Raw genomic sequence first — 21,940 nt, forward strand, 5'->3', positions numbered from 1 at the left:
TGCCATTTTGGGTTAAATAGTTTTGGAATTCGTGAGATAAGTATTCGCCACCGGAATCGGATCTTAAAATAGATATGTTACTTTGAAATTGATTTTGAACCTTTTTATGAAAATCTTTAAAGAAAGTAAATACTTCTGATTTATGACTAAGGAATATAATCCAAACATACCGAGTAAAATCATCAATAAACGTGACATAATATGAATATCCCCCTTTAGACATAACCGGAGAAGGCCCCCAAACATCCGAATGCACCAATTCAAAAGGCCTTGATGAAAGAAAAGTTCTAGTTGGAAATGGAATAGACTTCATTTTTCCAAAAATGCAATCTTTGCAATTAATTTCTTTTTCCTTACAAAATTTGTTTCCAAAAGGAAAGAGATACATTTTGGAATAACTTGGATGACCAAGTCTTTTATGCCAAGTTGCCATGTTTTTTTCTTGGACATAAGAACAAAAAAAGTTTGTAGGGAGATCAAGATGGTCCATATAATATAGGTCTCCCTTTCTATGGCCTTGCCCAATCCGCTTCCCGGACCGGAGATCCTGCACAAAGCAACCATTAGATGAGAAAGATATTTCACATCCATGGTCGGCAATTTGAGAAACCGAAAATAGGTTTAAATTTAGTTTAGGAACAACTCTTACTTTTGGAACACAAAAATTTTGTGAATCTTTAAAAGAACCAATACTTGAAATTTTTAAAAAGGTTCCATCGGCCGTAGAGACACAAGAGTCCTTTGAATTGGTGCAAACATCAACAAGTGCATTTTCATGAGGGGTCATATGAAAAGAAGCTCCGGAGTCAAGGATCCAAGAATACGTACCGGGTGAAGATGATGAAGCAATAGCCGCACCCGATGTGGAGGAAGAAACTTTTAGCATTTGTTGGAGAGCCATAGATATTTGTCCAAGAGTTTCTTTGATGTCATTGTTCTTGCCTTCATCTTCTTTGGTGGTGGTTTCCTCAAGAGAAGCCACTTTAGGCTTGAAGGTTCCAATAAGCTTAGGACAAGCGGGTCTAATATGACCCGGCTCATTGCAATAATGACACACAATCATTTTTCTTCCTCCATTGTAGTTTCCTTGTTTCCCAAAATGAGGAGGCTTGTAGGTTCTAACATTATTACCCGGTTTGGATACGGCAAGGACTTCATCAACATGCTTACTCATGCCAAGCCTTGTCTCCTCTTGAGTGATTTCGGCAATAGCATCCTCAATAGGAGGAAAAATAGATCTATGGAGAAGTGAAGATCTCACTTGCTCAAATTCGGGACGAAGCCGAAAAAGAAATTGAAACAATCGCTCTTGTTCCATTTGTTTTTGCCTTAAATCAATGTCTTGCATAGAAACCCATTTTGGCTCCAAGAGAGCCAATTCATCCCATAGTGGGTTTAAAGCACTATAATAGTCTTGAATGCTAGAATCACCTTGCTTGGTGGTTCTAATCTTTTCTTGCAAGAAGTATGCTCTTGCAAGATCCTTTTGGGTATACATACCCTTCATAAAGGACCAAGCCTCATTGGCTCTACGGAATTTCGCTATATTAGCACATACCTTAAGCTCCACATTATTCATAAACCACGCAAGGATTTTTGCGTGATTGCTTTCCCAATCTTCCACTTCCTTTTGATGACTTTCAATGGCCTTGAGGCGAGCATCTCCTTCAAGAGCCTTTTCTTGACCTTCTTCAATCTTCGTGAGCATAAGCTTAGGTTCCGGAACGGAACCCATGACAAAACCCCAAAGCTTCTTCCCTTTGAGATTATTTTCCATTGCCGATGCCCACATCATATAATTCTTTCCATTGAGCTTGAAAGAAAGGTCAATTTTTGTCTCCATGATGTTGCCAAGAAGTAAGAAGATATAAATTAGATATGAAAAAACACGAACCACACCTTTCCTTCAAGAATCGAGTGGCTTTGATACCATGTAATGAGATATTGCGGAAATATAAAGAGTGCATACAAGCACATACAACAATGAAAAAGAGACAATATCACAAGTCCACGAAGGGACAATACAAGCACAAGCCTTTAAGAAGGCAACAATATACAAAGCCTCTTATTGAAAAGAGAGAGAAGCTCTCAAGCATAAAAAATATACAAGGGGATCACCCCTATTTATACAAAAGGAAGAGGAGAGAGGAGGAGGCAAAATGCCTCAAAAGGGGAGCCAAAAAGGGGGCTCCCATGGAGTCGTTGGGAGCCCCCAACGGTCACATTTGTGACCGTTGGGGGCTCCAACGACTCTATGTTGGAGCCCCTTTTTGTTATTTAAAAAATACAAAAAATAAAAGGAAAAAATAAAAAAGAAAAATACATTTAAATGAAAACTGAAAATAGTTGTTTTCTAAAACAACTATTGTGAAATTACAAAACTACCCCTATCGGGTATTTTGTAATATACAGAATATATATATATATATATATATATTATATATATATATATATTAGATACATTTTAACACCCCCCCTCAAACTTTACGAGGAGATGACGGAAAGTTTGCCAAGAAGAAACATGAAGCGAGGAGCCGGAAGAGCTTTAGTGAAGAAGTCCGCCAACTGATATTCTGAAGTCCTAACACTGGTCATTTGATGCAACAGCTATTAAAGTCCTAACACTGGTCATTCGAGCTACAGGAGCGAATGTTTCTTCGTAATCAATGCCATATTCTTGGGAGTATCCCTTAGCAACTAATCTAGCTTTATATCGTTCTAAAGAGCCATCGCTTTTAGTTTTAACTTTGAAGACCCAGCGACAACCAATAGGTTTTTTGTGTGAGAGTAGATTAACTATTTCCCAAGTATTGGCCTTTTTTAGCGCATTAAGTTCAACTTGCATTGCTTCAACCCAATGAGGTATAGATTTAGCTTGATTATAGTGTGCCGGTTCAAAATAAGAGTGTAAGGTTATTAAACATGCCCGATAGTTGGGAGTTAAGGAATCATAGGATACAAACCTATTTGGAGGTATTGATATTCTAGAAGAATGCCTAACTTGTGGTTCCTCAGTGGATTCAGAAATTTGAGAGTATTTTTCGAGGGCACTAATAGGATTTTCTTGATTTCTTCTTGAGTAAACATTTATATTGGTATCGCTATCATGAACATTTATATTAGAATCACTATCATTTGAGGGTGTTATGTCAAGAGGGGATACCTCACGAGAATCATCAATGTTTTCAAGAAAATCTTCTTGTATGTCATCAATAAGATCATATAAGAATATATAGTCAATTTCATTTGTTTCTTCTAGTTTATCAAAACCGTTTTCTTCTTCTAGAAATGTTACATCTTTTGAAATATATAATTTATCATTCTTAAAATCATAACATCTATACCTTTTTTGATTTTCACCATATCCTAGAAATACACATTCAATTGCTTTTGGAGATAACTTATCCCTTTTGTGTGATAGGACAAAACATTTGCAACCAAAAATACGAAGACGATTGAAATCGGGTGAAAATTTAAAGAGTTTTTCATATGGAGAAGCATTTTTTAACTTAGAAGAGGGCATTCTATTGATTAGATAGATTGAGGTTAAGACGGCTTCGGCCCAAAACATCTTTGGAATATTCTTAGAAATAAGTAATGTTCTAGCGGTTTCAATAATGTACCTATGTTTTCTTTCCGCTAGGCCATTTTGTTAGGGAGTCCTAGGACATGACTTTTGATGGCAAATGCCATTTTGGGTTAAATAGTTTTGGAATTCGTGAGATAAGTATTCGCCACCGGAATCGGATCTTAAAATAGATATGTTACTTTGAAATTGATTTTGAACCTTTTTATGAAAATCTTTAAAGAAAGTAAATACTTCTGATTTATGACTAAGGAATATAATCCAAACATACCGAGTAAAATCATCAATAAACGTGACATAATATGAATATCCCCCTTTAGACATAACCGGAGAAGGCCCCCAAACATCCGAATGCACCAATTCAAAAGGCCTTGATGAAAGAAAAGTTCTAGTTGGAAATGGAATAGACTTCATTTTTCCAAAAATGCAATCTTTGCAATTAATTTCTTTTTCCTTACAAAATTTGTTTCCAAAAGGAAAGAGATACATTTTGGAATAACTTGGATGACCAAGTCTTTTATGCCAAGTTGCCATGTTTTTTTCTTGGACATAAGAACAAAAAAAGTTTGTAGGGAGATCAAGATGGTCCATATAATATAGGTCTCCCTTTCTATGGCCTTGCCCAATCCGCTTCCCGGACCGGAGATCCTGCACAAAGCAACCATTAGATGAGAAAGATGTTTCACATCTATGGTCGGCAATTTGAGAAACCGAAAATAGGTTTAAATTTAGTTTAGGAACAACTCTTACTTTTGGAACACAAAAATTTTGTGAATCTTTAAAAGAACCAATACTTGAAATTTTTAAAAAAGTTCCATTGGCCGTAGAGACACAAGAGTCCTTTGAATTGGTGCAAACATCAACAAGTGCATTTTCATGAGAGGTCATATGAAAAGAAGCTCCGGAGTCAAGGATCCAAGAATACGTACCGGGTGAAGATGATGAAGCAATAGCCGCACCCGATGTGGAGGAATAAACTTTTAGCATTTGTTGGAGAGCCATAGATATTTGTCCAAGAGTTTCTTTGATGTCATTGTTCTTGCCTTCATCTTCTTTGGTGGTGGTTTCCTCAAGAGAAGCCACTTTAGGCTTGAAGGTTCCAATAAGCTTAGGACAAGCGGGTCTAATGTGACCCGGCTCATTGCAATAATGACAAACAATCATTTTTCTTCCTCCATTGTAGTTTCCTTGTTTCCCAAAATGAGGAGGCTTATAGGTTCTAACATTATTACCCGGTTTGGATACGGCAAGGACTTCATCAACATGCTTACTCATGCCAAGCCTTGTCTCCTCTTGAGTGATTTCGGCAATAGCATCCTCAATAGGAGGAAAAATAGATCTATGGAGAAGTGAAGATCTCACTTGCTCAAATTCGGGACGTAGCCCAAAAAGAAATTGAAACAATCGCTCTTGTTCCATTTGTTTTTGCCTTAAATCAATGTCTTGCATAGAAACCCATTTTGGCTCCAAGAGAGCCAATTCATCCCATAGTGGGTTTAAAGCACTATAATAGTCTTGAATGCTAGAATCACCTTGCTTGGTGGTTCTAATCTTTTCTTGCAAGAAGTATGCTCTTGCAAGATCCTTTTGGGTATACATACCCTTCATAAAGGACCAAGCCTCATTGGCTCTACGGAATTTCGCTATATTAGCACATACCTTAAGCTCCACATTATTCATAAACCACGCAAGGATTTTTGCGTGATTGCTTTCCCAATCTTCCACTTCCTTTTGATGACTTTCAATGGCCTTGAGGCGAGCATCTCCTTCAAGAGCCTTTTCTTGACCTTCTTCAATCTTCGTGAGCATAAGCTTAGGTTCCGGAACGGAACCCATGACAAAACCCCAAAGCTTCTTCCCTTTGAGATTATTTTCCATTGCCGATGCCCACATCATATAATTCTTTCCATTGAGCTTGAAAGAAAGGTCAATTTTTGTCTCCATGATGTTGCCAAGAAGTAAGAAGATATAAATTAGATATGAAAAAACACGAACCACACCTTTCCTTCAAGAATCGAGTGGCTTTGATACCATGTAATGAGATATTGCGGAAATATAAAGAGTGCATACAAGCACATACAACAATGAAAAAGAGACAATATCACAAGTCCACGAAGGGACAATACAAGCACAAGCCTTTAAGAAGGCAACAATATACAAAGCCTCTTATTGAAAAGAGAGAGAAGCTCTCAAGCATAAAAAATATACAAGGGGATCACCCCTATTTATACAAAAGGAAGAGGAGAGAGGAGGAGGCAAAATGCCTCAAAAGGGGAGCCAAAAAGGGGGCTCCCATGGAGTCGTTGGGAGCCCCCAACGGTCACATTTGTGACCGTTGGGGGCTCCAACGACTCTATGTTGGAGCCCCTTTTTGTTATTTAAAAAATACAAAAAATAAAAGGAAAAAATAAAAAAAGAAAAATACATTTAAATGAAAACTGAAAATAGTTGTTTTCTAAAACAACTATTGTGAAATTACAAAACTACCCCTATCAGGTATTTTGTAATATACAGAATATATATATATTATATATATATATATATATTAGATACATTTTAACATTGGGTACCTGATGCAGGTATTTTGGTTAATGAGCGTGTACTCAATGTCAACAACATTGGTGAGAAAATTAAAGGTTAATTTCTGTGAGCCTGACTGGTTGAAAGATACCGAGGCATTTGTGTCCGATTGGTTTAAAAGTACTAAAGCATTTAGAATAATGATCATAATACTGATAAGAAACTTAAATTTAATTCTTGTTGCCCGACTGGTTTAAAGGCACCGGGGCATTCGTGCTTGACTGGTTTAAAGGCACCGGAGCACTTTAAGTGGGTTTAAGCAATCAATATGGAAAAAGGATTTGGATGGTTTATTCACCTTGGTAAAATGACTAAGGTGGGGATCTACTGCTAAGGTAGTAGAAGGAAGTTGGGGAAATACCCTGTACTTCGGGAAAATAATTAAATGAAAAGATCAACCCACTCAGATTCGGGCTTACCTTGGAGAGGGTAGGTGGTACAAAACTCCGGGGACGTGTTTATTTGTTCGAGCGTAAAGCGACTCGTTGGTCCCCAGTCGTCGGAGTTGGGGGGGGGACCCAAACTACCAATATGTCCTAGGTGGTAGCTCTTTGTTCTTCTGCAGAAGTTAGGGATGCATCCTGTTTTGGTTTTGGCCTTTGGGAGTTTCTCTCGGTCACTGGCCGCTCCCTTGGGATTTCAGTGACAGTTAGAATGTTCGGGTTAATAAAACAACTTTGAATAATATACCCCCGAACGTTCTCTTCTGTGATGGTTGCCTTGGCCCGTGTGTACCCGCGGGATAAGAAAAGATAAACATTAATTAGAATATTTTAAGTATCACAGTGATTGAAATTACTAGGGAGACATGCTTATATTCTTCCAGCATGTTCTGAGCTTGTGATGAAATGAAATATTGAAAGGTGTAGATATGAAATAATTGAATTCATGACTGAGATGCATGTTGCTGTTGTTGCATAATTCACTTTACTTGCTTATGTATATGTCGGTTACAGTTGTCGCATAGTCTGCTTCACTTACTTTTAAGCATTCAATGGAATCGGTGGCCATGATATATTTAAATGCGGCAAATGATATTACCTTATCATGAGATGAATTTTGTACTCCTGCAATGGTTGATTTGGGCTTGGTAATGTTCTTATATTCTAGCTAGAAACTTAAATTAACAATGTTCAGTAGTTTAGTAATGTTCATATTCTCATGCTATGTTTTATTGTCTGTAATTAAACAAATCCCTTACATACTTGTTACTTAGTATATTTGCCAAATTTACAGTAATTCCTACTTAGACGTGGTAGTCTAATTGCAATCAATTTACTATTTTTTCAGGTAAAGAATAGGGTTTATGAGCGGCTGCGGGATGAGGCATCGGATCGAGATTTTTGGATTTATTGTTCCAGGGATCCCTTGAGTTTATTGTAAATTTTAACTGTTCATATCATTTAAAACTCTGATGATTTTCATTAATATTGAAATGAAATAAATGTCTTGGGTTTCTCTCCACCGTAATGTCTCGAAATGCTTAACCTTATTTTATTTCTTGTTTCTCTAAAAAAAAAAATCTTCAAATTTTGGGTTAAAATTTCGGGGCGTTACATATATATATATATATATATATATATATATATATATATATATATATATATATATATATATACAATAGGGAATATATTTTAACAATAACAACCCCAATTGACCCTCATAAAAATAGTGACTTTTTTTTTAAAGAATTACGAAAAACAAATGAATTAGTAATAAATCAAACTTTATTAATATACCAAACCACAAACCATACTGTGCATTGAATCAAATGAAGTAATAAATCAAACTTTATTAATTGAATAAATCATAAGTCAAAAGTCTGAGAATATCAAAATCGTCTATATCAATTTGAGTCATCCTGTCAAAACCCAAAATATCATCACAACTCTTGTAGCCTCCAGCTAGCCGGTATGAGACATCACTTAGCATCTATGCCTGTAAAACAATTTTAAGAAAATGAGTAATAATCGAAGTCCTTGTATGAATTCCTCTAAAAATCCAAACAATAAAGGAAACATCATAAACAAATTCATGCATAAATTTCAGAGGAATAACATAAGCAATAACTTACCACATTCATTTTACCATTCAAGCATTTAACCAAATATTATGCAAAACCAAATATGCATAAATGCATGAACTAATGTTGAACAGTAAAATATGCATGATTCAATGCACATGCATGAATAACCTATTAAGTTTGTTGAAGTCGACTCTCATAGAAACGCGCGAAAATAACTTTCTTCATATTAGGTTTAATCTCTACTTAAATAGAGATTAACCATCTGTGTCAAATTACAAAAAAGACCCACAGTATATAAGAGAATAACGTATAAGGAGACAATAATATAAAAACCCCAAAAGGCCCTTATAAACACGAGCCCTTATAAACACTTCTCAACACTCCCCCTCAAGCTGGAGCAAAGATATCAATCATGCTCAGCTTGTCACAACAACGAGAAAAACTAGCATTCGCCAGAGCCTTGGTGAAGACATCAGCTACTTTATCTTCGGAAGATATATGATTTGTGCAAATATAACCAGTCTGAACCAAGTCACGTACATAGTGAGAGTCAACTTCAATATGTTTAGTCCTTTCATGAAATACTAGATTATTGACAATATATGTAGCAGCCCTATTGTCACACACCATCGACATAGGTAAGGATACTTTCACCTGAAGATCGGTTAGAAGTGATTTTACCCACATCATCTTAGCTGTGGTTTCAGCCATAGCTCAATATTCAGATTCAACACTCGACCTGGCTACAACAGTTTGTTTCTTACTTCTACAGGTAATTAGATTTCCTCCCACAAAAACACAAAATCCAGTTGTTGACTTTCTATCTTCAATTGACCCCGCATAATCTGCATCAGTGTAAGCAAGAACATCCAAGGATGCATTTTGTTTAAACAACAGTCCTTTACCAGGAGATGACTTTAAGTACCTGAGAACCATCATAGTTGCATCCTATTGAACTTTAGTGGGTTTATCCATGAATTGACTAATTTTACTCATTGTTAATGAAATGTCAGGTCTAGTAACAGTGACATATAACAACTTACCCACCAAGGATCTAAAACTGGCACTATCCACATATTCAGACTCCTCATCAAACAAATGAGTTTTGGGATCTATAGGAATGTTAGCTGGCTTCGCTCCTAGCATTCCAGTCTCTTTTAATAAATCCAAAACATACTTCCTTTGCGACAAAACTAAGCCCTCTTTGTTTCTTGCCACCTCGATACCCAGGAAATATCTGAGGGGACCAAGATCTTTAGTAACAAAATGTTTCTGAAGATGAGCCTTTGTTGCATAAATATCTTGGGCACTGCTCCTTGTCAATATGATATCATCAACATATACCACCATAACAACAATTTCAGCACTAGTTTTCTTAATAAATAAGGAATGGTCTGAGGCTGATCTGACAAAGCCAAAAACCGACATTACCTCAAATAATTTGTGAAACCATGCCCGAGGACTCTGCTTCAGGCCATAAATAGCCTTCTTCAACTTGCACACTTTCTGACACTACCCCTGAACCTCAAAGCTTGGAGGTTGCTGCATGTATACTGTTTCGTGCAAATCCCCATACAAAAATACATTCTTTACATCCAACTGACATAAGTGTCATCCATAGTGCACAACGATTGAAAGAACAAGACGAATAGTGCCAAGACGAGCAACTGGGGAAAAAGTTTCAAAGAAGTCGACACCATAAGTCTGAGTATAGCCTTTGGCAACCAATCGGGCTTTGTAGCGTTCAATGGATCCATCTGAGTTATATTTAATGGTATAGACCCATTTGCAGCCAATAATATCTGCATCAGCAGGTGGATCAACCAAGTCCCATGTGCCCTGAGAGCGAAGGGCATCCATCTCATCCCGCATAGCCTGCAACCATTTAGGGTCGAAAAGAGCCTGATTGTGATGGAGCGGAACATAGGAGACAGACAGAGCAGAAATGAAATTCTTCATGGATGCACCGAGATTAACTTCTGAGACAAACTGAGAAATGGGATGAAGGGTGCATTGTCTCTTTCCCTTGCGCAGAGCAATAGGAAGATCATCATCAAGAACAGGAACTTTAGTATGTTCAGGGATACTCACCTCAGGAGAAGTAGATAATGGAGGCATTGAGGTAGGTGGCGACCTGTGAGAGTAGACGATAGGAGGGTTTTGGTAACGAGACCCAACATCAGATCTGATTCTTCTATGAGAGACGTCCTCCACCCAATCGATGATGTAGAAGGCTAGGGCACAAGCCTAATCGATGTTGAAGTCGTCAATAGGCTTCAGACGTCAATAGGCTTCAATAGAGATCAGATCTGTTGCTGTCAAAGAAGATGGGCAGATGTCAATAGGCTTCAAACGAGAAGGACCTCACCATGCTCTGATACCATGTTGAAGTCGACTCCCATAGAAATGCACGAAAATAACTTTCTTCATATTAGGTTTAATCTCTACTTAAATAGAGATTAACCATCTGTGTCAAATTACAAAAAAGACCCACAGTATATAAGAGAATAACATATAAGGAGACAATAATATAAAAATCCCAAAAGGCCCTTATAAACACTTCTCAACATAGTTATTTATCAGAGTTGCTTTGGTATGCATGTCCCTATTAAATGTACACAAAATTTAATTTTCATTTTTTCTTAAACCAGCAGATACTCAAAACGGGCGCAAATTCTCGAAGTCCAAGTTAGGTTCCTAGTTGTAACTTAACACAATTTGCATTTTATTACTGGGTTTCACACTTGTTCTTCGACCGAACATATAGGTATGTATATAAAAAAACATGTATAAATAAATAAATAAACAAATATATATATATAACATGTATATATATATATGTTGAGAATAGGTGGTTTTAAGTAAATAGGTGGTTTTAAGTTAAGTCGTTTTATATATTAGAGGCTATTTGAATTTTTGATTTTATAGTAGGCTTAAATGTAACTACACTTTTCAGCCTCTCTCTATTTAATATAGAGAGAAGCCCTAATAATGATTAAGAGGTTCTATTACTTGCAGCCGTCTCTCTCTCTCTCTCTCTCTCTCTCTCTCTCTCTCTCTCTCTCTCTCTCTCTCTCTCTCTCTCTCTCGTCTCTCTTTCTCTCTATCTCTCTCTACCTAGGGTTCGGTGCCTTCATTTCTTCCGCAACATGGTATCAAAGCCTACGATCCTAGGAGCGTGATCTACACCAGGAGCGTGACCTACATCACGAGCGTGATCTGCTGCAACGATCTCGAACCAGGTGTGGATTTATTTTTTTTTAGATCTGATGACAGATCTGGCCCAGATCTGTTATCAGATCTAATGACCAACGTGGGAGTGATCTTCAGGTCTGGCAGCCGTAACCCCCTTCTCTTGATCGAGATCTGTTGATTTTTTTTTGGATTTAGCAGCTGATAACATTGTTTACCTTCGTATGGCTATCGTGCCCCTGTCGTGATTTGATTACCTCTGTATGGTTGTTTGTCCTTTGAAGAAATGAACTTCTTGTTTGTTAGCAGTCGTGATTTACAGCATGCTGTCGTGATTGTCATGGTTGTCGTGATTGTTGTGATTCTTCAGGCTGTCGTTAATCTATTTACTGTCGTGATTGCACTGCTTGCGTGACTACAACATCTATCTTTATTTTTTTTGCTGTCGTGATCAGTGGAAACAACAAGTTGGTTTTATCTACTGTGATGAAAATTATCAGTTGTGTTGTTGTAGAGGGAGTCTGTGTGGAGGATAGATGCTGGTCGTCGGTTCTGGCTGATGCGTGATTGACTCATATGTGTGTGCAGCTGTTCAATATTCATGTGTGTGGGCTGCTGTCCACTACTGTAGCAGAAATTGCAGGCTTGACTCCCTGCTGTACTGGGAAAATACTCTTCTTGTGGCCTGCTGTACCTTGTTGTCGTTGGCTTCTTTTTTTTTAACAGCTGCTGGGTTGTTGTGTGAGTGGAACACAAGTTATTGAAATTTGTCCCTGCTGAAACAGAAGTATATTTTTTTTAGTATGGCTGAAACTTCAAAATATGATTCCAAATTGGAACATATTGGAGAATATAAAGCATTTGTCAACCCTTTTTCGTACGGGTCTTCTGTAAGATTGAATGAAACCAACTATGCCAGATGGTCCAGAACGTTTATGATGTCGGTATCTGGCCATCGTCGAAAACATATTTTGTTGAAAGATGGACCCACTGAAAAATTGGGAAAATATGTTACTTGGGATGAAGATAATGACATAGTTATGTCATGGATCATGAATAGTGTCGAACCCCATATTGCAGATGGATTGATTTACTATAATACAGCCAAACTAATGTGGGACAATCTTCGTGATACATACTCACAAGAAACGAATATAAGTCGTGTCCTACAAGTCGAACAGGAGATATATAATTTGCAGCAGGGAGATCAAACCTTAGCCCAGTACTATGCCTCATTTTCCTTTCTATGTGTTTCTGGGAGACAACTTGATCTCTTGGAAAAGTAAGAAACAAAATGTTGTTTCTAGGTCAAGTGCAGAATCTGAATATCGGGCTATGGCCCAAACAACTGCTGAATTGATATGGGTTTGTACTATTCTTAATGATCTTCAGGTGAAAGTTTCTTCTCCCATGACCATGATGTGTGATAATAAAGCGGCAACATATATAGCGAACAATCCTGTATTTCATGAGAGAACAAAGCACATTGAGGTTGATTGCCACTATGTAAGAGATATGGTTCAAGCTGGTCATATCACTACCAAATACCTAAAGTTTGAAGACCAATTTGCAGATATGTTTACAAAACCTCTTGCTAGACCAAATTTCTCAAAATGTTGTGACAAGCTGAGCATGATTGATATCTATGCTCCAGCTTGAGGGGGAGTGTTGAGAATAGGTGGTTTTAAGTCAAGTCATTTTATATATTAGAGGCTATTTGAATTTTTGATTTTATAGTAGGCTTAAATGTAACTACACTTTTCAGCCTCTCTCTATTTAATATAGAGAGAAGCCCTAATAACGATTAAGAGGTTCTATTACTTGCAGGCGTCTCTCTCTCTCTCTCGTCTCTCTCTCTCTCTCTTTCCCTCTATCTCTCTCTACCTAGGGTTCGGTGCCTTCATTTCTTCCGCAACAATATAAAAACGAATTTCTCATTTATTCTCTTTTTGCCCCTAACAATATTACATAAATTTGATTCATGCTATACCTCCCCATCCGAGTCAAGAGAGAAGCCCGTACCTTATTTTTGAAGTTCGAATGGAGAGAAAACGTCGGATGATCGGAGAAGAAGGTAGATCCTTCTTCTTCTTCTCTTTTCCTTCTTCTCTCTCTCTCTCTCTCTCTCTCTCTCTCTCTCTCTCTCTCTCTCTTTTCCTCTCTTTCTTTTCTTTCTTTCTTTCTTCCCTTTTTTTGAGTTTAAATAATGGGGTCTAGGGGGTGACGCCCCCCTCTTTCTAGCCTCTTCTAAAGAGGGCTGGAGATAAGACTTCCCATATGGGAGTCCATCTCCAGCACCTCTTTCTCCTTTTTTCATATTTACTTCTTCTTTTACTTTCTTTGCTTTCTTTATCTCATGGTCATATTGGACTTTTCTAGAGACCCACCATTAGGTAACTTCTTAAATTCAAAATTAAATAATATTTAATATTAATTTAATTATTTATTAATAATTAAATATCCAGAAACTTCCAGAGGGTGCCCTATCCCTCTGGAAGTCTTTTTAACTTTAAAATTCTTTAATTTAAACCAGTATACCAAATTTGAAGTTGTATTTTTGTTAGAATTGGATTTTGGATCCAGATCTAAGATCCAAATCCATTTGGATCTTGAGCTGCATTGGATCCTAATTCATATGAGTCTTGGACTAAGTCCAGATCAATATTAATTTGGATCATATGGATCGGATCTTGTCTGATCCAATCCAGACCCGATCCTATTGAGATGGGCCTTTTTTTGAAAAATGCGATTTTCGGGTCAACTGTAGCCCGAATTCAGAAAAGTAAAATACCGTTGAACTCAGATTTTTAAGGCGCATCTAACGGTATATAATTCGAATTTTGCCTCCAAAATTTGCTTGAATTTAACCCAAAATTTGCTTGAATTTTGTTTGATTTTAAAGGTTAAAAATAAAAGTTTTTATCACCTTTTAGTTGGCTCGTTTCAGTCTCGTTGATGAGACCTGTGTTAAATTGTAATTTATAAGACAATGTATTTTCTATATATATTTCATATATATAAATGAAGATACATATACATATATATATTTCATATATGTATATGTAATATATATTTCTTTATTGTATTGGTTGTAGGGGTATTTTAGTCATTTCTACATTTTACGCATATTTATGTTTTTGAATATGATTGTAATTCCTCCTTTTTATTTTTTTATGTTTGTAATTTTTTTCATTTCTTATTTTTGTTTTTTTTATATAATGTTTTTGTACACAGTCAGTGGCTGACTGTGTACAGTGTACAACAGTCAGCCATTGACTGTGTACACAGTTTTAAAAATATAGACGTTGGGCTGATTCCCAACGTCTCTAATAAGAGCTGTTGGGAATAGTCCAACGTCTCTTAAGTTTGCTTATAAATAAGGGCTATGTGAGCCCATTGTATGCTCGTATTAGAGTAAGGAGTTGTCTCCTTAAGCTTATAAACGTTGTGCATTTATTGCACTTTCTTTGGTGTAAAGCTTATAAACACTGTGCATTTATTGCACTTCTTTTGTGGTGTAAAGCTTATAAACGTTGTGCATTTATTTTGTGTATTGAGTATTTGAAGTATCAAGTTATTCGAAAACTTGATTGTTTGCAATGATTCTTCACATGGTATCAGAGCAAGGTTGGAGAAAAAAAAGGATCGTGTGGATTCTCACTTTTTTGGATGCCTCGAAAAGTGTGCCCTCAATTTTTTTGGTGATTGAAGTGGATTCACTTGTTCATCCAATATTTTAGAAGACTCTTCTATCAAGAAAGGTCTAAAAATCATTTGTGGTACGTATTGTTTTTCATCATCTCTCCTCTCTAATAGGTGAAAAAGACTCTCATTTTTCTCTCAGCTTCAAACTCAATGGGTCCAACTATCACGTATGGGCCGGAAACATGGAGGCTCATATTAAAGGAAAAGGGCTTTGGGGTTATGTTCAAGGCTCGATTCCCGAACCGGAGCCAAAGATAACCTTGATGGAGAAAGGACAAATAAAAATCCTTGAAGGCGAAGAAAGAGCCAAGGCTCTTGAAGACTACCAAAAAGCATGAAGAATAAGAGATGAGGAATTTTAAAATCCTCTCATGGATTTTCTCATCCATAGAAACAAGAATTAACGTCAATATTATCAAGTTTAAGAAGGCTTCTCAAGCGTGGGAGTACCTTGAGAAGATGTACACCTCTAGGGACCTGTCTCATAAATATTACCTCCAAAAGAGAGCTCTAACTCTTCGTCAAGAAGAGATGACTATAAGAGAGTATTTTGCCGAACTCTCTTCTATTTGGGATGAGCTTGCTATGCTCGAACCCAAGTGGAGTGGAGAAGCCATAGAGCTTCGTTAAAAACAATTGGAAGAAGATAGATTTTTTAATTTTTTGAATGGGCTTAGGCCTGAATTCGAACAAATCCGATCTTCTCTTTTATCCGCCTTCACTTCCCCCTCTCTTGAAGATGTAATTACTAAACTAAGTGAGGAAGAGACTCGTATGGGTATAAGCAAGAACAACCCAAGTGTTCTAGCTACACCTTCCTATAATGAAGAAAATAATGGAGTTAATGCCGTCTCAAGACCGGGGAGCAACTTAAGGACCTATAAGCCTCCTCACTTCAAGAATCAAAACTCAAGTGATCAAGGAGGGAAGAAGGATTATAGCAAGCTTTTATGTCATTTTTGTAAGGAACCGGGGCATATCAAGCCTATTTGCCCAAAGTGGAAAAAGTTACTTGCGATGGCTACTACATCCCAACCTCAAAAGGAAGAGTGCTCGTCATCTTCAAATGAAGCTCTTTCATTGCAACAAATCGTGGATGCACTTCAACCTCTTTTAAAAGAGGCTATTTCCGGAGCCGCCATGTTAACCTCTTCTCCTCCCGGTAAGACCTCTTGGCTTTTAGATTCAGGTGCTTCTTTTCACATGACTCCAAGTTTTAGTTCTTTTTTCGAATACTCAAAAAATCCCTCTCCATCTTTTGTTTCAACTGCGGATGGAACATCTCTTGAAGTAAAAGGAATAGGAAATTTTGAAAAACAAGGGTTCTTTATTCCAAAAATTAGATTTATACACAAATTAAACTTAAATTTGCTTTATGTTTCTCAACTCTCGGATCATGGGTGTGATATAAAGTTCTCATCTAACAAATGTTGGATACAGGATCGCCGGTCCGGGAGATTGATTGGGGAAGGCTCTAGGAAGGGCGATCTATACTATGTCGATTCCCTTCAAATTCCAAAGAACCCGTTTTGTAATGTTGTCCAACAAAAGGATATTAATGTGTGGCACAATAGACTTGGACATCCAAATATTGCAAAAATTTCTCATTTACCTTTTGTTAAAAGTCTATGTAAAAGTGATTTAACTTGTAATGACTGTATTCTTGGGAAAATGAAAAAATTGCCTTTTTGTGAAAGATCTATGTTTACAACAAGACCTTTTGAAATTATCCATTCGGATGTATGGGGACCGGCACCCGTCCTATCAAAAGGAGGCTTTGCATATTATGTCATTTTTGTTGACGACTACACAAGATATTGTTGGATTTATTTTCTTAAACACAAATATGAAGTTTTCTCAATTTTTAAAACCTATCATATGATGATTAAAAATCAATTTAATGAGAATCTAAAAATTTTAGAACTGACTCTGGTGGAGAATACCTTTCAAGTGAATTCAAAAATTATCTTGAAAGTCATGGTATTCTTCACCAAAGATCTTGTCCCAAAACCCCTCAACAAAATGGATTAGCCGAAAGGAAGCATAGACATATAATAGAGACAACTCGAACATTACATGTTTCTCAAAACATCCCAAAAGGTTTTTGGGCTGAAGCGGCTTTAGCATCTGTCTATCTGATAAATCGGCTACCTTCTAAAAACTTGAACAATATCTCGCCTTTTGAAAAATTGTATACCAAAGAACCCGACTATAGTCGGTTGAGAATTTTTGGTTGCAAATGTTTCGTTCATACTGACAAGAATGACAAGCTTTCGCCAAAAGTCATTGCTTGTGCTTTTCTTGATTATTCTGAAACCCAAAAAGGGTTTCGTTGTTATGATATTGAGAATGACAAGCAATATGTTTCCAGAAATGTGAGTTTTCTGGAAAATGTTAATGGTTTTGAAAGGAGTGAACCCTTTGAAGAAAACATGGATTACTCTTTTATATTTAAAATGTTAGCACATGATGATGGTGATGATAGTGATGACGATTTCATTCATAATGACGTCAATGATAAAGAAGATGACTCTTCCCATCCACCTATCTCCCAACATAGAAGCGAAGGAGCATTGAGAGATCCTATAACATATACCCATAGAGATAAAAACAGTTTTAGGAGTGCAATTGAAAAATTCAGTGAACCTAGTGGGTCCAATTCAACAAATGATGAAAACCTACGAAGAACTGAGAGAAGTAGAAAGATGTCTTCTAGGTTTATTTCATATGATTCGTTTACTCCTAAACATAGAGTCTGCCTTAGCGCCATTCATTCTTATATAGAACCCAAAAACTTCGAAGAAGCCAAAAAGAATGATGAATGGTTGAAAGCAATGGAATGTGAGCTTTCAACTCTCAACAGGGCAAAGACTTGGGAGTACCAAGATCTTCCTAAGGGTAAGAAAGCAATAGGGTGTAGATGGGTATTTAAGGTAAAAACTAAGAGCGATGGATCTCTTGAGAGATATAAGGCTCGATTAGTTGCAAAGGGATATAGTCAAGAATACGAGATTGACTATGAAGAAACTTTTGCCCCTGTGGCCCGAATGATCATTGTCCGATGTCTCATTACTGTTGCCTCAATCAACAAATGGAACATCTATCAAATGGATGTTAAAAACGCCTTCTTAAATGGTGATCTGAATGAAGAGGTATATATGGATGCTCCACCATGAATGGAGACTCCCAAAGGGAAAGTGTTTCGTCTTCGAAAAGCACTTTATGGTTTAAAACAAACCCCTAAGGCTTGGTATGATAGATTTAACTCCGTAATGTTAGAAAATGGTTTTTCTTCCTGTTTCATTGACACTGCCTTATTTGTTAGAAAAACCAATGTAAAGATTGTCATTCTGCTCTTATATGTGGATGATATGCTTATAACCGGAAGTCATTCTAAAGGGGTTAAAAGCATAAAATCAATTTTGAAGGATAGGTTTGAAATGTCTTATTTGAGATTTCTAACTTATTTTTTTGGTATTGAAGTAGCTTACTCTCATAGAGGGTATTTTTTATCTCAAACTAAGCTTGCATCTGAGATTATTGACCGGTCAGGTATTACAGATGATAAGGTTTGTGAAACTCCTGCTATAGTAGGAGCCAAAATGAAGATTGATGATGGTATTCCTCTCTCTGATCCCCCCCCCTACAGACAGCTTGTGGGATCTTTGATGTATCTGAGTATTACTAGACCAGATATCTCTCATGCAGTTCATACTGCAAGTCAGTTCCAACATGCACCAACATCAGTTCACATGAGTGTCATCTTGCGGATTGTGAGATACATAAAAGGCACACTAAACAAGGGAGTATTCTTATCCTCTTCTTCTGAATTAAAATTAATTGTTTATACTGACTCTGACTGGGGAGGTGACCCAAATAACCGTCACTCCACCACTGGTTTTTGTGTGTTTTTAGGAGACTCGCTGATTTCATAGAGATGTAGAAAGCAGCAAAAAGTGTCTCTATCCTCAACAGAAGCTGAATATTGTGTCATGGCGACTACTACCATGAAAATTGTATGGATTCATCAGCTATTAGAAGACATGGGGATCTCAATAGAAGAGCCCACCAAGCTATGCTGTGATAACAAGAGTGCAATATACATTGCCAAAAATCATATTTTTCATGAGCGGACTAAACACATTGAGATGGACTGTCACTATGTTCGGAAAGCGTATCTAAAAGGAGTTATAGATCTTCCATATATAACTTCAGAATACCAGCTGGCAGATTTCTTCACCAAAGCTTTGTGTGCACCGCGGTTCAATTTCCTCCTTGGCAAACTTTCAGTCATCTTGCCCTAAGTTTGAGGGGGGTGTTAAATTGTAATTTATAAGACAATGTATTTTCTATATATATTTTATATATATATATATAAAAGAAGATACATATACATATATATATTTCATATATGTATATGTATTCATCTACTTGTATATATAAAATATATATTTCTTTATTGTATTGGCTGTAGGGGTATTTTAGTCATTTCTACATTTTACGCATATTCATGTTTTTTAATATGATTGTAATTCCTCCTTTTTATTTTTTTATTTTTGTAATTTTTTTCATTTCTTATTTTTGTTTTTTTTATATAATGTTTTTGTACACAGTCAGTGCCTGACCATGTACAGTGTACAACAGTCAGCCATTGACTGTGTACACAGTTTTAAAAATATAGACGTTGGGCTGATTCCCAACGTCTCTAATAAGAGTTGTTGGTAATAGCCCAACGTCTCTTAAGTTTGCTTATAAATAAGGGCTATGTGAGCCCATTGTATGCACGTATTAGAGTAAGGAGTTGTCTCCTTAAGCTTATAAACACTGTGCATTTATTGCACTTTCTTTGGTGTAAAGCTTATAAACACTGTGCATTTATTTTGTGTATTGAGTATTTGAAGTATCAAGTTATTCGAAAACTTGATTGTTTGCAAGGATTCTTCACAACCTGTGCCACAGCTAAATTCAATTATCATATCCTAATATTGAGATTTTATTGATTTTTTCTCAACACGGCCAAATTTCAGAAATCTCAAAATTTAGAAATCTCAAAATTTAACTAAAGTATGAAAATACACAATATTACACAACCGATAAGGGTAACCATACGATATTTACAACCTTTAGCCCAATGACTAGTTGAGCTATCCCAATGGCTCCAAAATACAAAAATCATAAAAAAAAAAACTAAAAACATAACAAAATTACAATACAGCCCCTACTAGACTGACCCTATTACAAGAGTGAAATGATTGAAATACCCCTGATGGGTATTTCAGTTTACAGCAACAACAACAACAACTACGCCTTCATCCCAAAACAATTGGGGTCGGCGATATGAACCAAAAAAGAAAATCATTCTGGGTCTTCCACAAGAATCCTTCTCCTCCAATCATTTCTATCCAATGTCATGTCCTCGGTGAGGTTCAAAGCATTCATATCCTTTCCTATCATCTCCATCCATGTCTTCCTAGGCCTACCCCGACCTCTTTTAACTAATATATTTTCCCATTTCTCCATCCTTCTAACTGGAGCACCATTAGGCCTTCGCCGAATATGTCCAAACCACTGTAAACGATTCTCTCTCATCTTATTTCAGTTTACATACAGAAAAATATATAAATATTATATATATAATATATATGCACATGTTAACAATATATATATATAGAGAGAGAGAGATAGATAAAGATATCCATATGCTAACAGAGGATGCTTGTTAGTCTGCCCTCTCATAGCAAAAAATATTGCTTCAGTAAAAGGAAACAGAAAATCAAATTCTTCAACGGCCTTTTTGAAGAAAATGGGAAGTCTGATATGCATGAAAACAAAGAGGAATCACAGAATGATAACCACTGAAAATAATAAAATCTTTTTACAAGAGAATGATCATCAATAATGATAGATTTAACAACCTTCGTGAGTTCATCTAGAAGGGCATTGTCCGTTGCCTGTTCTATTGCCTCTTGTTCTGCTTTTTTGCATGCCTGTAATAAAGATTCCCTTACCTGACCATCAAAGAAGTATCAGTTCAAGTTCAGTAGGAAAACAAAATCAAAGTACACTGACATTCCATCCTCAAAAAAAAAAAAAAAGCATACAGCTTTCTGTCAACAAATGGACCAACAACCAAGAAAGGGATGAAACCTGATTCAAGGTACTGCATCCAGGGAGAAGCTTATCAGCAAGTGCGTCATCTAGCTGAGGTAAATCTCTGTAAAATAGCTCTTTACACTCAACCTGATAAATACAAGCAAAGGGCTTAACTATGAATGTTTATGCACAAATGACAATGGGTGTAAGCATGTGCATGTGCCATGTCATGTGCTGTGGTTCTGTGGCTAACCTCTGCATGATTTGTGCACACTATAAAATTGATGATGAAACAAAAAACTATTTTATATCATGATCATGAATCCTATTGCAATGCAATATTACTTGGAAAATTTTAAACATCTAAACTTATGAAACAACATAGGTAACATGGCTAGAGTTTCCATAAATCCAACCACAGAGTGGGAAAATTATTGGTCCCTCTCCATAATGAAGACTCTCTCTCTCTCCACTATGTATGGACCCCATCCTTGTTTTTCCACCTCTATATCCTTCTAAAATCAAACCCAAGAAAAAATCAAAATATACATGTCTTTGCTTTTTTTTTTATATAGTTTTGTTTGTGAAAGCTTTTTGGGCTATTTCATCATCATCATCATCGAGCCTTATCCCAATTACATGGGGTCGACTTTAGGAGTCCCGTTTCTCCATTCCTGTCTATCTAGAGCTAAAACTTCGGTCACTTTACAATCTTTCATGTCACCTCTAACTGCCTCCTTTCAAGTCTTCATTGGTCA

The 21,940-nt window shown here is 36.6% G+C and overlaps 1 protein-coding gene across 1 annotated transcript in view; it reads right to left on the bottom strand.

Moving 5' to 3' along the window:
- Positions 1-21,940, bottom strand: part of LOC149813043 (trigger factor type chaperone family protein) — a 216,535-nt gene that overhangs the window by 40,483 nt on the left and 154,112 nt on the right. Inside the window, exons 8-9 of the mRNA XM_089991785.1 lie at positions 21,237-21,329; positions 21,005-21,097 (exon numbers count right to left, since the gene is read on the bottom strand). Of these exons, the coding sequence (XP_089847911.1) occupies positions 21,005-21,097; positions 21,237-21,329 (186 nt within the window). The remainder of the gene's footprint in view (positions 1-21,004; positions 21,098-21,236; positions 21,330-21,940) is intronic.

Source organism: Nuphar pumila, chromosome 16 (assembly GCF_984573655.1).
Source record: "Nuphar pumila chromosome 16, dmNupPumi1.hap1.1, whole genome shotgun sequence".
Taxonomy (NCBI): domain Eukaryota; kingdom Viridiplantae; phylum Streptophyta; class Magnoliopsida; order Nymphaeales; family Nymphaeaceae; genus Nuphar; species Nuphar pumila.